The 13,469-nt window shown below is 38.1% G+C and overlaps 1 protein-coding gene across 1 annotated transcript; it reads left to right on the top strand.

Moving 5' to 3' along the window:
• The first annotated feature begins 6 nt into the window (after positions 1-6).
• PRRG4 (proline rich and Gla domain 4) lies at positions 7-8,278 on the top strand. The gene is made up of 5 exons (XM_008644101.2): positions 7-403; positions 3,471-3,634; positions 4,888-4,936; positions 5,724-5,859; positions 6,589-8,278. Exons 1-5 carry the CDS (start codon positions 298-300, stop codon positions 6,815-6,817), a joined length of 684 nt encoding a protein of 227 aa, XP_008642323.1. The 5' UTR covers positions 7-297; the 3' UTR covers positions 6,818-8,278.
• The last annotated feature ends 5,191 nt before the right edge of the window (positions 8,279-13,469 follow it).

Raw genomic sequence — 13,469 nt, 5'->3', positions numbered from 1 at the left:
TTCGCTAGCGAACGGGGCTGCCGCTCTGTTTGGCCGGGAGAGGAGAGCAGGAGGTGGCGAGAGCGGCCCCGGTGACATGTGCGGAGGTTACACAACGAGAACTCCGCAAGAGACAGGCAGGACCAGTTTGGATCGGTGTCTTTCTTCAAGGGACCCATTAGTCTCGAGTGCGTGTAGGTGCTTGCGCTGGATGACTTCATTGACAGGATTCACTCAGGGTTCATCGCTGACACTTCAGAAGATTGCGCTGTCATTCTTTGTTAACTCACGTTAGTTTCTGTCTGACAGACCCCGGCCATGTTCGCGTTTCTGGTAGTGCTGTGTCAACTGCATGTGGTGATGTTCGCGTTTCCTCACTGCCCTGGGAGATTAAATACCTTGAAGCAACCTGAATGGAAAGATGGTAATTTAGTTTTAACATGACTTTGTGCTTTCCAAAATGGTTTCTAACTTCGCTTTGCTGGCTTCTTTAATTGTTTAGTTGTTGCTGTTGTTGTTGTTCTGGGGGTGGGTTTTTTGGTGGTTTTGTTGTATTTTTTTTTTAACTTAATTAAAAAATTAAGTTGTTTTATGCTTAATTTCAGACTATTTTAATATATTTTGCTGAAATGATTGATAATTGACTTAGGTGGTAATATCAAGTATTTATCACATCTAGTAATAAATGCAGATTGGGACAGCTGAACTTTTTCCAGGCCTCTGGGATTATTGTGGTTGATACAACCAGAATCCTTTAAGTAACATCAAAATTCAAAAAGTTTGAAATCTGTGTTAAGACAGTATTGTTTTGGTACTACTTGAGCACATCACAGTTGTATTTGTATATCTGAAATTGCTTTGTATTTGAAAGGGTTTATTTGGTTGTTTTTTGAAATTGTTATTTTCTCTTAGTAGCAGACCCCCTTATAACACGTGGAAAGATAAGCATAGTGCTGCTTTTGCAGTTCTTCACTTTGGAGGGAGAGAAGTGGAGAGGAACTCATGTGAAAACAAAAAACTTCCCCAGGACTCAAGCACTACAAAGCAAAGCCATGTGATGCTTAACATTTTAAGCATCAAGGCTTCAAAAAGGAATTTCTAACTTAGCTGTCCAGTCTTCTCGATGGACAAAGAGTGCTGAAATCTAAGACAGACTTTAAAAGGCCATCACATTGAGCACGAGGCTCCTTAAGGGCAGTATGTGGAGCAGAAACCATGGCTAGCAGAAGAATGCTTGAGACAGATGATTTGTTAAAATCTGTATTGCCCTGGGCATAAAACATCAGGCTGCTTCGTTCCTGTGAGAACTCTCTCCTGACAATAGGCCCAGATCACTTCTCCTTTAAAGACAGAGTTGGAAAGAGAAGGGCCAAACCCTTTATCCAATAATTTAGCAAGTAAAACAGTTGCCAAAGGTATGAGGTACCTGCCTTGAGAGGTCCCCCTTCAGCATTTTCTGAACATCTTTTACCAGCAGAGCTACTTTACTGAGCATATTGTGGGGTTGTATTTTTAATTAAATGCTGGGCATCCTAAAACTGCATGGATCGTTTTATGAAACCACGCACTGAAGAACTGCATCCATGTCTTTCACATTTAGAAGACAATTCAAATCCATCTGTTTCATTCTTCAAATACTGTCTTAATAACTGGGTTGTAAACAAGTTGGAGATGGAGATATGGAGATACGTGACAAAGTGAAAAAAGTGCAGATAAATGGATAAAAAAATCTTGAAAAGAAAAAAGGGTCCATGTATCCCTGGGAATTGAGGGTTCTAGGTTCCAGGCGACTTACCTATACATTCCATTTTAAATAAAATGCATCCGTTCTCTAAGTTAATTCAGAAGGACAGCTAATACTACTTGCATGGTAAAGAGTGAAACACTGCTGAGCAAAAGTGAAACACTGCTGAGCAAAACTGAAGATCTCTGCTTCAGAAGAACAAAGTTACTTTTGTAATTTGCACTGAACCAAGAATATTGATAATATTTTTTTTTTCCATGTGGTTCTTTTCCTTTCCACTTGTGGGTTTGAGGGAGTTTTGATTTTTGTTTGGGGGTTTGGTTTTTTGGGGTTTTTTTGTTAAGTCCTTTTCTCTGGTTCTTTGTATATATAGTATAAATATTTTAAGTTTAGATTTTCTTGCAATTGCTTTAGAATGACAAAGACAAATGCATGTGCACATGTGTAGCTGCTTCAGTTTACACTGTAACAGTATGTAAATTATATAAATATGTGCTGTAATATTCTTTAAGTATACTATAATATTAAAGACATAAACAACCAATATGTAAGTTATGCTACAGTTTTCAGAGAGCAAAGTGTTACAAGATACTACTGCAAGATCTAACAGTAACTATTAGGGTGAAAATTCCTGAGCAATGTGATAATCTTGCCAAACAGGCTAACAAGAACACAAAGCTAATTTGTAGCTGAATAACTTTATCCTGAATCTCATGTCCTTTTTCAGCCATCCGGCTTGGTATGTAACAATGCTGTTTCTGCATTACACTTGGCAAAAATAATCCTCTAGCCATTTTGCTCAACCAAATAGCCTGCATTTCTTGGACACAGATTAGACTTTCACTGAAAATCAAGCCAGAAACCTAGTTTTGTCCTAAAACTATTTTTTTTTTTTTCTAATAAGAAACTGTAGCAAAGCAGGCTAAAACTTGACTATGAAAAATGCCTAGTGAGGAAATACATTCCTGTATTCCAAAACCTTCTATAATTTCACTCACTGTTCTGGAATCTCACCTCACAACTTACTCCATGAGGCCTCATGGAGCACAAAAGAAGAGAATAATTAAATGTCTTCAGAAATGCCTGTTGTCAGTAAAATTCATATCATGGACAAATTTAAAACAAACTTGGTTATATGGCACCTTTATATAAAGCTTGATGGCACTACTGTGAAAAGAGAACAATTGTAGGATGAATAGGGGTCTGCTGATGTGATTTAAAAACCAAATTGTGTAGATAAAATTCGGTACTCACAGATACCAGAATATTGATAAATGTATATTTGGTTTTTTCCTTCCCCCACCCTGGCCTCCTCCCTTGCCTCCTTCCCCTACTAGGGCAGGGTGTTGCTTACTTTGGATCTGACTGAATTCTGCTTTATGTGACTATTACTTTGTTCTGAAGAGCTCCAGTAAAAACTGTTGCTCACATCCCAGAAAGGGTCACACCAAAACTTGACCAACAGCTCTCATGACAATCAAACTCTCTTGGCCAGGATAAGGGATAGCTGAGATGGCTTATGAGAAAGGAAAATACATTTATTTTATGTTACATAGTTAGAAAAGATAGTAGTGAAGAAGACATTTTAGGAGGAGACTTTATATTTCTTTTTCTTGTATGTAGCTGAGAGATGCTAGGGAAAGAAATTATCCCAAGTACTCCTTTCTCATCTTTACCATTCTTTAAAAATACCAAATTTAGCCTTCCTAACTTCTTTTAAATCAACTCGATTTTTTTTTTTTTTTAGTGTTCACATCTGCAAGGGAGGCCAATTTATTCATTGGACGACGTCTTCTGAACAATAGATTTGATTTTGAAGCATTCACAGCTGATAACCTAGAAAGGGAATGCTATGAAGAACTGTGCAATTATGAAGAAGCAAGAGAAATTTTTGAAGACCCTGATAAAACGGTAGACGTTCAAACTGAATTTAATATAGTGAGGGAGGTTATTGGCTAAATAACCTTATTTTTGTACACAAATTATTGTAACATAAATTATTGTACACAAATACTGTAACTCCTCTAACACAGCACTTAAAGATGACTACTTATTTTACTCCAAAAGTAGATATCCCAATTACATGGAGTTCTTGCTTTAGATACACAGTGAATGCACTTGAATATGTATTATTGTCTTAAAGACTTTAGATTTGCAAACAAATAGAAATGAAGCTTCAGAAGTCCCACCTGTGGATACTCCTACATTTTCAGACTTCTGGATTTTTTAGAAATTTCTCAGCATCCAATTAAATGTGTTGCACATGCTATCTGTATTAATTGGCTGATTGCATCCTTGTGTCATGCCAAAGAAGCGTTTTGTAAGAGGCCAGTGTGGAGCAAGTCTGCAGTTCAGCTATTGCTGAGTATTCCTATCACACCATATTCCAACTCCCTACCTAGACGTAGCTGAGAAGAAACCTGGTATACATTTTAAAAAAGAAACAAAAAGAAACCTTTCAGCTCAATAAAGGAATGTGAGGATGGTCTGAAGACTGGTTGCTGCACATGCAGCAAGAATCTCTTTGTGACTCTAGGTGTGCACCGCACTAAGCTGCAGAAAGAGCAAGGCATACACTCCTATTCTGAAGGTGGAAAGGTTAATTTGCCATTGCTAACACTTTCCTAAGAAAAAGGTTAATTGTTAAATTGAAATCTTGCTGGAGTCTTTTGCTAGGTAGCAAAAGTGAAAATTATAGCTAAACACATTTAATGCCTGATGATCATACAACATAAAAGTTTTTCTCTTAAATGAATCCCATTATTTTTCCTAGCTGATATGAATTCATATGTTCATGCAGATGTCAGATTCTTAAGAACTTAACTTTGCCTCAAATACTCTTTTGTAGGAATTTACAAAAAACAATTGTAAGCATTTTTTTGGTGTCAGAATATACCCTAACTTCTACTGTAATCAGGCAGAAATATGAGGTAACACTGGATGGTTAAATACACTTTTCTCTTTTACCAGCTGGCATCTGAGAAATTTTAATGCAAAGTTGTATAAGAAAAATATCATGGGATGAGCAAATACAAATCATTCACCAGGAGTTATTTCTGTTTATGCCATTGTCAAATTTTGCCCAAGGTACCATATTAAAAATAAGCCAGTAGGCCTGTCACTTATGTATCTCACATAAATCTGATTCTTTTTGGGTTTTGTAGATGGATTTTTGGAAAGACTATTCAACTAAAGGCCCTAAAATAAAAATAGGTAAGTTATATTTTTGCTGTTTTCTCATATTGCAATATTTTCTGTTTGTTGTAATAGTACATTCTTAATAGATCATGCATTCAGTTAAGGAAATCAGAAATTCTTTTTACTGAAGATCACTGTGAACTGTATATTTAATTATCTAAGGCATTAATTATATTATAAAACTGAAGCGTCTTAAAGTGGGATCCATTATAGGTCTGTAAGTAAAAACTATAATTTCCTTGACCATTTCTTTACTACACAATTGGTAAACTTTGCAGTACTTCTGTGGCTGCTCTCTGTGGTTTTGTTTTTTCTCCCCATTTCTTTAATACACAATTTTTCTTTACTACACAATTGGCAAACTTTGCAGTACTTCTGTGGCTGCTCTCTGTGGTTTTGTTTTTTCTCCCCATTTCTTTAATAGTAATATAACAGCCTGATTTAGGCTCAGAGTAGTCTGATGCCAGATGTTTAATAAAAAATGGTCAGTTGGACTTGAGGAAAGATCTACAGCCTGATCAAGGTCACAAGTACATGAAGGAATATTTGGAAGGCATTAGAAGACAGGCATCTCAACAGTTTTATGGAGAGAAAAGGGGATATCTACTCCCTTTTGCTTTAAGCTGACTGTGAATGATACTCTTGGGTTGTGTTGCACAGACTTACAGCCTCTCACAGCAAGTTAGACATCGGGGGAAGGACCAGCCTTATAGCACAGAAAAAGTAGTATTTTACAGTGTAAACTGCAGACTGGGTAGATGGAAAGAACACATAATGAAAATCACCAATGTTTTCTCTTCAGGTGATGAGGCACTACAAAAGATTAACGTCACAGGACTGCTCATTGGCCTGGTTGCTGCTGGAGTACTGTTGGTTATAATTGCACTGATTATCTTCTACTGCTGCAAGAGCAGATGCAAATCAAGGCAACCACCAGGGTAAGGAATTTCACTGCTTAAAGAAACCCAAACACACACCAAAACAAACTCTTGCTTAAGAGTGGCATTTGAAAGTCACTGTGGATTGCTCTAACTGTATTCTCGGAGAATCCAGTGGAAGTTCTAGTTCTTACTTGCCTAGAAGCAAAGTTAAGTGAGCAAGCACTAGCAGTAGTTATGCTGCAGTTAATAACACAAAAATATAAAACAGTACTGCACACCTAATCCTTTGAGTTTGGCTTTTTTTTAGTGTGTGTCTTTGTGTGGTTTTGGTTCCAAAATATTTTAAGATGATGGAATAATTTTAGTAGGACGGGGCCTGCAGTGGGAAATCTAATGTGTTCTGCTGGTGCTTTCAAGTAGGCTGTATGCTCTCCATGGCACGTGCTCTACCTCAGATGTGAAGTAGTTGTAGTAGTAGATGATGAAGTAGTTTGGAGGAAATGCTTTTTTACCAGTTCTCTACTCCTGCTTGTTCCTTCCTAAACTTGAGAAGAATATAAGAAGTTGCTGTGCTTCCTCTTCCCTATAAATTTCACATCACTGAGCTATTCTTTCCCTGTGGTTTGGAGAGAGTATTTGGCTTCTGGTCTTTGTGATCGCTGAAGGCATGTTTTTTCCTCTTGTGGGGTTTTTTGGGTTGTTTTGGGTTTTGTTTATTTTATAATTAAGACTTTACATTCTTGCTTCCCTATAAGTTTCCACTTACTTACTGTTACCTTTCTTTAGGTACTTGGGTTATGTAAGAAGCAGAAGACGTAATTCAGCCAACATCTTCAGAAGGCATGAAGAGTTTTCTTTAAACCCCCTTCCTGTCAGAACTGACGATTCAGGACTACCCACTTACGAGCAAGCAGTCACCTCAGATGGACAGCACAACGTGCCCCCACCCCCTTATCCAGGGCCCCCGAGACATGCACGGGTGTTTCAAAAGTCCATGTCTCTTCCTGGCCCCTAGTCACAAACCTCCTTCTGGGGTGAGGGGGGACCTACTGGAACATTGTGGCACTCAGTGCCATGGTTTAGTTAAGGTGTTAGGGCATGGGTTGGACTCGATGATCTTAGAGGTCTCTTCCAACCTGGTGATTCTGTGATAAGATACTTTTGAAAAAGTGTGTGCTACCTTGCATATTGCAAGATGATTTACAAAAATGTGAAAGATCTTTTGGACAACTAGGAACAAGTGGCGTTCCCATTTGGGAAAAGAGGTCACCTGTTGCAAAGGCTGCAGGACCATTCTTTGCACAAACCCACTGTGCTAAGAGGAGGGAATGCATAAAGAGCAAGTGTTGTACTGCTGCCCTCTTCCATAATGCACTTTGAGCCATCCCATCAAACTACTGATGTTTCATTAATAGTTTCATCTTCTTTTTCTTCAGGAGGAACAATATTTTAATTGCTCATATTGACAACTAACCGTTTTTTGTGACTTAGTACTTCAAACCACCATAAGAAATCTACTTTGTTATTTGATATATTCACTTCTTTGCTGTGTGAATTTTCTATTCATCTTGTAATAGATTTGAGTGTGAAAATTATTTCATGACTTGATCTTTCAAATATATATATATACAGTACTGCTACTGGATTACACTAGTTTGTTTTAGACATTGCTGGTCAGACGACTTAATTTGTTATATTTTTATGATTATAATTTTGCATCAAAAAACATTCATTACATGGCACACAGTTCAGACAAAGTATGCTTGAATCAAATTGTTTTGATGTTCAACAGTAAATACCAGGTCAAAGAGAGTAAGTAGAGTACTGTGGGCCAGGAGACAGTAAGCAAAGATCTAGAGATTTGTCCCTTGTTAAAAAATTACCCAGGTTTCACAGCTAACGTTTCTTTCATAGTTTAAAAACTGAAATGTTGAGAGAGACATTTAACTTTCAAATCAAAGGTCAAACTACCCCACAGAAGCACTTTGATATGTGTGTCTTGCACTACAGGGATGACAAAACGACACCTTTTAAGTAGAATGAAATACCATATTAGATCAGTAACCAAGAGTCAAGAACTTCAGGGAGTTATTGGCACTGTATCAAGACAGTTTCTGTATCTACAGTTGTAGCCACCATTAATTTTACATCTTATTAAAAGATCACTCCCCAGCATTAATGTAGCCTACAGATCTTGCTGAGCAAATTGCTGCCCAGCACTTGTGTCCCTTCACCTCCTCACCACAGGGAGCCACAGCAGAGGGTCTCACAGGAAACATGTCAGCCTGGTGTTTTCTTGTTTGACAGTGGCTGTACAGTTAAGACACACACAATTAAGTTTTTTAAGAAGAAACAACCTCCTCTTTTTTCCCCTCATTGAGTCAATGCTGACAACAGCAAATTATATTTCAATTTGGTGTCTACAAACCACTTTGTAATGTAAGTTAAAGGATTAAAGGTTGAAATGAATATGTAACATTTCACTCAATCTTACTGTTTTTAACATACTAGAAGCTACAGTGCTGTTGAGTGAGATGCAGAAAATTGGTCTGAGATTTTCAATCTGTAAATGCATTTGTAATAATGAGAATACTCCAAATCTTGGAATATAAAGAGGGTACACTGACAGTGCTACACAATGGAGTCTTGCCCTTTGAAAAATATATGCAGTGTTGTTGATAGCAGTGCCATTGGTGTTCCTGTTCATAAAACTTCCCCACGGAATTTGGCTTTTGGAGAGTCACAAATCTCTCTACAGCTTCTTTCTTGTTGAGAGATGGGGGAATCCCCACATTGGGATATTTCAATTCACTTTTGCCCTACTTGTGAAAGCATCTTGAAGTTCTCAAAGTTCTGTAAGACTGAAGTAAGTGAATTGTGGGAGGTCGCTGTTGACAATCAAAATACAAGCTTATGAGAAGCTATGCAATTATAAGCTTGCAAAAACATTCTCCCATATTTCCCTTTCATTTAGCTAACAATTTTTAATTTTTTTAATGTGCATTTTGAGCTCTAGAGCACACTTTAACCTAGATTTTTCCTGTGACACAAAAACTATTAACTAATGGAACTGATAGGAACACTTCCAAGGAAAGGGATTTCACAGGGCTTGTGAGCATACAAAGATTCTTTAATGTTACTACAGACATCTGGCAAAGTCACATTTTAAATACACTACAGAAATTGTACAGCATCCCATTCAAGCATTGGAATTTGATTTTTCTACTATTCCCACAAATCATTTGCAACTGATTCCATGCAATACATGCAAAAATCTTGTCCTTCATAATTAATCAAAAAAATTAAGAGGGTGTAACTGTTAAATATCAATGGTGTAGTGCTTTGGGCAGTAAAGGGCCCTTTCAGTAGAGTAAAACACTCAAATTTACTCAAGGAGTCTGCACCTTAGACCCTGAAAATATGCAGGGGCTGACATTCAAACACTGGTTGCACGTAACATGACAATTTGCAAGACACATCCTGCTTGTTACAAAGAAGGAGCAAAGTTTAAAGTTTAGTTGAATACAGTATAAACTTACCTCTCCTTGTAGAGGGGGAAAAATTCCTTTTAATGCTAGCTGTTTGGGTTGAGGTTGTTTTCCTTCTTTCAAACACTGACTCCTGGCCTGAGACACTCTTACCTTATATCATGTCTCTTTTGAGAACTCATGATTCAGCAGGGTTAACAGAGAGAAAAACAACAAGAGATAGACTATGAGGACTTATGAATTTAGAAGTGTTGCCACACTTTAAAATTTTACATGCAGCTTCTTTTGAAAATGGAGTTGCTATTAGAATATATAAAGCAGCAACCAACTGTACTTCAGAGGCCTTTACAAGGCCACGTAGTAGGACCAGGGGGAATGGCTTTAAATTGACACAGGCCAGGGTTAGATCAGGTATTAGGAAGCAATTCTCACTGTGAGGGTGGTGATGCCCTGGCACAGGCTGCCCAGAGAAGCTGTGACTGCCCCATCCCTGGAAATGTTCAGGGCCAGGGAGGATGGGGCTCTGAGCAGCCTGGTTGTGTGAAAGGCATCCCTGCCCATGGCAGGGGTCTGGAACTGGATGATCTTTAAGGTCCCTTCCAACCCAAAGCATTCTGTGATTAGGTAGGAAGAGGAGGAGGAAGATTTTGAGGAGCAAAGCAGCAGCAAGTTAACTTGCATAAAGATGTAAATTATCAGTGTTTTGATTTTGGCGTTTCTTTCAAGGACCGTTAGGAAAGACAGTGGATTTTAAGTGATTTAACAGAGATCTACTACGACAGTTGAAAACAGAAATGTCAAAACACTGGCAAACACACATATTCTGTTTTAAACATGTCACACTAAATGCTGTTAGCCATTGCCTTGAACAGTTTTCTAGAACAGCCTTTTTAGCATCATAGAAGATTACAGAGTGCAACTTTTTATAAAACACGACAGTTTATTAATTAGGGCAAATAATAAGGGTCAGAAAAGTGATCTCTGGCTCTGTCAGCTGAAAAATAAATCACTGGACCTGCTTCCTGCTGCAATAAGAAAGCCTGCTATGTGATCTATCAATTATGCATTTATAGGCTGGGGGGGTTGTTGGGGTTTTTGTGAATTCATTAGAACAGCAAAACCGAAGTACCACGTGGAAGTGCACTTCCTCACCACAGCTCATGAAAATGTGAGTTGTGAAGCATTTGATTCTGATCCTGTCAAAGTCTATGGCAAGGTTTTTATTGGCTTCAGCTGAACTGGGATTGGAGCAAAAAATGAGATAACTGATCACTTCAGGTAATAAAAAGTACAATGCTTTGCCAAATTATTTACCACAATGCTGTTGCCAAACCCAGTTTAGAGTGCTCTATTGTTATAAAGATGTCCATATTAGCTAGAATATTTGAGTCTGATCTGCCCTTAAAAGTTATATTTGAAATTTGAAAAGCATAGCAAAATTCCTTATCATTCCTGAGATTACCAGCTGTGAATAAAATGAATTTATAACCTGCAGCTTATTAGCAGCACTGTATATAGCTTTAAATAAACCATCAAAGTAATAAAACACCACAAAAACCAGCAACAAACCAAACTTTTCTATCCAATCTCTCCTGCCAACAAAAGTTTTACTGCTGCTATCCTCGCTTGTTCCATGTGGTATAGAGAACAGGAAGGAAATTCCAGGTTTAAAAGCCATTTTCAAACACTTCAAGCATGGTCTTTCTGTACTGTAAACATCTTTCAATTAATTCCTGTCACTACAAATTTATCTCTATCATTTCCAGAATCAAGAACTTGCATGTATTTTCCTCTCAAAAATCTTAAGCAGATCTTCTCAAATAACCTGCTCTTTATTTAGCTATTTGTGTCTATTTCCAGTAATTTCTGAACTGTATAAACAGTTACTTAATCTTATGAACATATTTCCTTCTACTCATCTGTCGGAACATTTTGAATGCATTTCTCACTGGCTATATTTAATTCTAACTTTGATGTTAAGCGTTGTCATTTTTTGGGTGATGGGTAGCAATATTTTAAGCTCTGCTAGTCTCTATATTATTTTGTAAAACAATTTCCAAATAAACATTTATATAAATTAATCACAGTGAAAGAGAAAATGCTAATTTAGCCTATGATTAAAAAATGAAAACAAACCTCTGACAACCCTTTTGATTTCTTTTAAATGGAGTTGGTAACAACATGCCCTCTTCTGAAAGCACTTAAAGGGGGCTTATGAGAAAGATGGGGACAAACTTACTAGCAGGGCCTGTTGTGACAGGACAAGTGGTAATGGTTTTCAACTAAAAGAGGGTAGATTTAGACTAGATATAAGGATGATATTTTTTTTACCATGAGGGTGGTGAAACACTGGCACAGGTTGCCCAGGGAAATTTAGGATCCATCCCTGGAAACATTCAAGGCCAGGTTGGATGGGGCTCCATCCATGAAGGTACTCCTGCCCATGGCAGGGGGTTGGAATTAGATGACCTTTAAAGTTCCCTTCCAACCCAAGCCATTCTACTATTCTAAGATTCTTCAAGCCACATAGCACTTACTGGTAGAGAAAAAGGGCCATGGTTTGTTTTCTTTAACATTGGCAATTTCTGCTCTGGACAAAATCTTCCTGCTCCACTGCTCCAGTTTACCTGAGCATCTGAGGTTCTGAACCATGAACTGCAATCACTTAAGATGAACTCTTCAAGACAAAAGCCAAGTTAACCAGGTGTTAACCCTTCCATCTTCCTTGACTTTTGTGAGGCCTTTGGTGAGAAGGTTTAACACAATAGTATGGCTAAAAAATCCCACTTTCCTAGGGTTAGTGAAGTAAGCAAGATCCCTCCAGTGAGGACCAGAACAGGCATGCAAAAGCAAGTCAGGAGCAGGAGTTCCTCATTTGGCAACGGTGATTTAAATCTGAAGTGGAGGCACACATGATACAGTGTGAATGAACTTCCACCGAGAGGCAGAAGGGCAGCTAGACAGAGCAAATACTGAGCACAGTGAATTTCACTAAATTAAACCACTCTAGAATTGCCCTCTGGAAGAAAATAGTCAGAGCTGTGCTTTTTCTTCCAACCATAAAAAGGAGCTGAGCTCCCCACAGACTACCAGAATCTCCTCCTATATTTGAACATCCAGTGAAGCTTTTTAATCAGACAACTGAACTGATACTTGAAATACAGCTGATGGGACAGATGCTTCATTCTCATTAAGCATCTTGGTATAACAATTCCTTCTTTCACTCCTGCTTTTTTCCATAGCACCTAGACTACTGAAACCCTGAAGCAGTAGGGGCCATCAGATGTAGGCATCTTGCTGCCTACATTCTGGGAGCCTCCAGGAGCTCACACTTTGAAGGGAGCAGAGAGACTTCAAAGCATCTGGAAAAATATTTCAGTCTAGAAACTGGTGCAGTTCAACTTAAGTTTTGAAACGGCCTCCTTTTAATTTCTGATGCAGTGCCTACTTCATTTAAGAAACAAGAAACACCTCTGATTGCTCAGTAGTTGAAGCTTCAGTTTAATTTCTCTAAAGATCAGCAAGTACTGAATACATAAACATCCAGTATTTCACATTAAACACCCAGCATTGATACCATACAAAGGAAAATATCTTCTAGTAAGAGTTAAAATAAATACTCCCTATTAAAAATAGGAGTTTGTGCAAGATCAAAGGTTTTATTTAAGTATTTTTTTTCCTACACATCATTGCACATTTCTCCCACTTACCTTATACCAGTTCTGGTCCTTACTAGATCCCTTCATAAATCATCCAGTGAAAACACAGACAGCTTTCTCAAGAGTGGGTGAGTTGAGGCAACACAAGTGCCAGTGGGAGCCCCCTGGAAGGAGTGGAACCACATGACCAGAAGGAGGATTGGGAACATGAAAGAAACAAGACCTTCCAACTCATTGCTGCAGTGAGCTTTCTACCAGCTCGATCATCTGTTGTCATGTCAGAAGTCAAGCTTTCATAGATCAATTTTAACTGAATAGAATGAATTCTGAAGATTTTGCTTCATTTATTTGTACATATACTCAAGTTGTCAAATAAATGCAGAGTAATATAAGTGAAGAAATGCAAAGAAGGAGAGTATCTGCGGTGAGGTTCCAAGATTGAGTGTGTTCTTTGAAAGGCAGCACTCTCTTCCCTGTTCCCACATATCTTAATGCCTAGCTTTATGTTTAAAGAGGCCAT

This window comes from Corvus brachyrhynchos, unplaced genomic scaffold (genome assembly GCF_000691975.1).
Source record: "Corvus brachyrhynchos isolate BGI_N302 unplaced genomic scaffold, ASM69197v1 scaffold281, whole genome shotgun sequence".
Taxonomy (NCBI): domain Eukaryota; kingdom Metazoa; phylum Chordata; class Aves; order Passeriformes; family Corvidae; genus Corvus; species Corvus brachyrhynchos.
The sequence above is the reverse complement of the archived record's forward strand: the minus strand, read 5'-3'. Positions and strand labels throughout refer to the sequence as shown.

Excerpts from the sequence above, each read along its gene's own strand:
- PRRG4 (XM_008644101.2), top strand. The coding sequence starts at position 298 with ATGTTCGCGTTTCTGGTAGTGCTGTGTCAACTGCATGTGGTGATGTTC. Across the intron at positions 404-3,470 it reads GCAACCTGAATGGAAAGATG|TGTTCACATCTGCAAGGGAG; the intron begins GTAATTTAGTTT and ends TTTTTTTTTTAG. Across the intron at positions 5,860-6,588 it reads AAATCAAGGCAACCACCAGG|GTACTTGGGTTATGTAAGAA; the intron begins GTAAGGAATTTC and ends ACCTTTCTTTAG.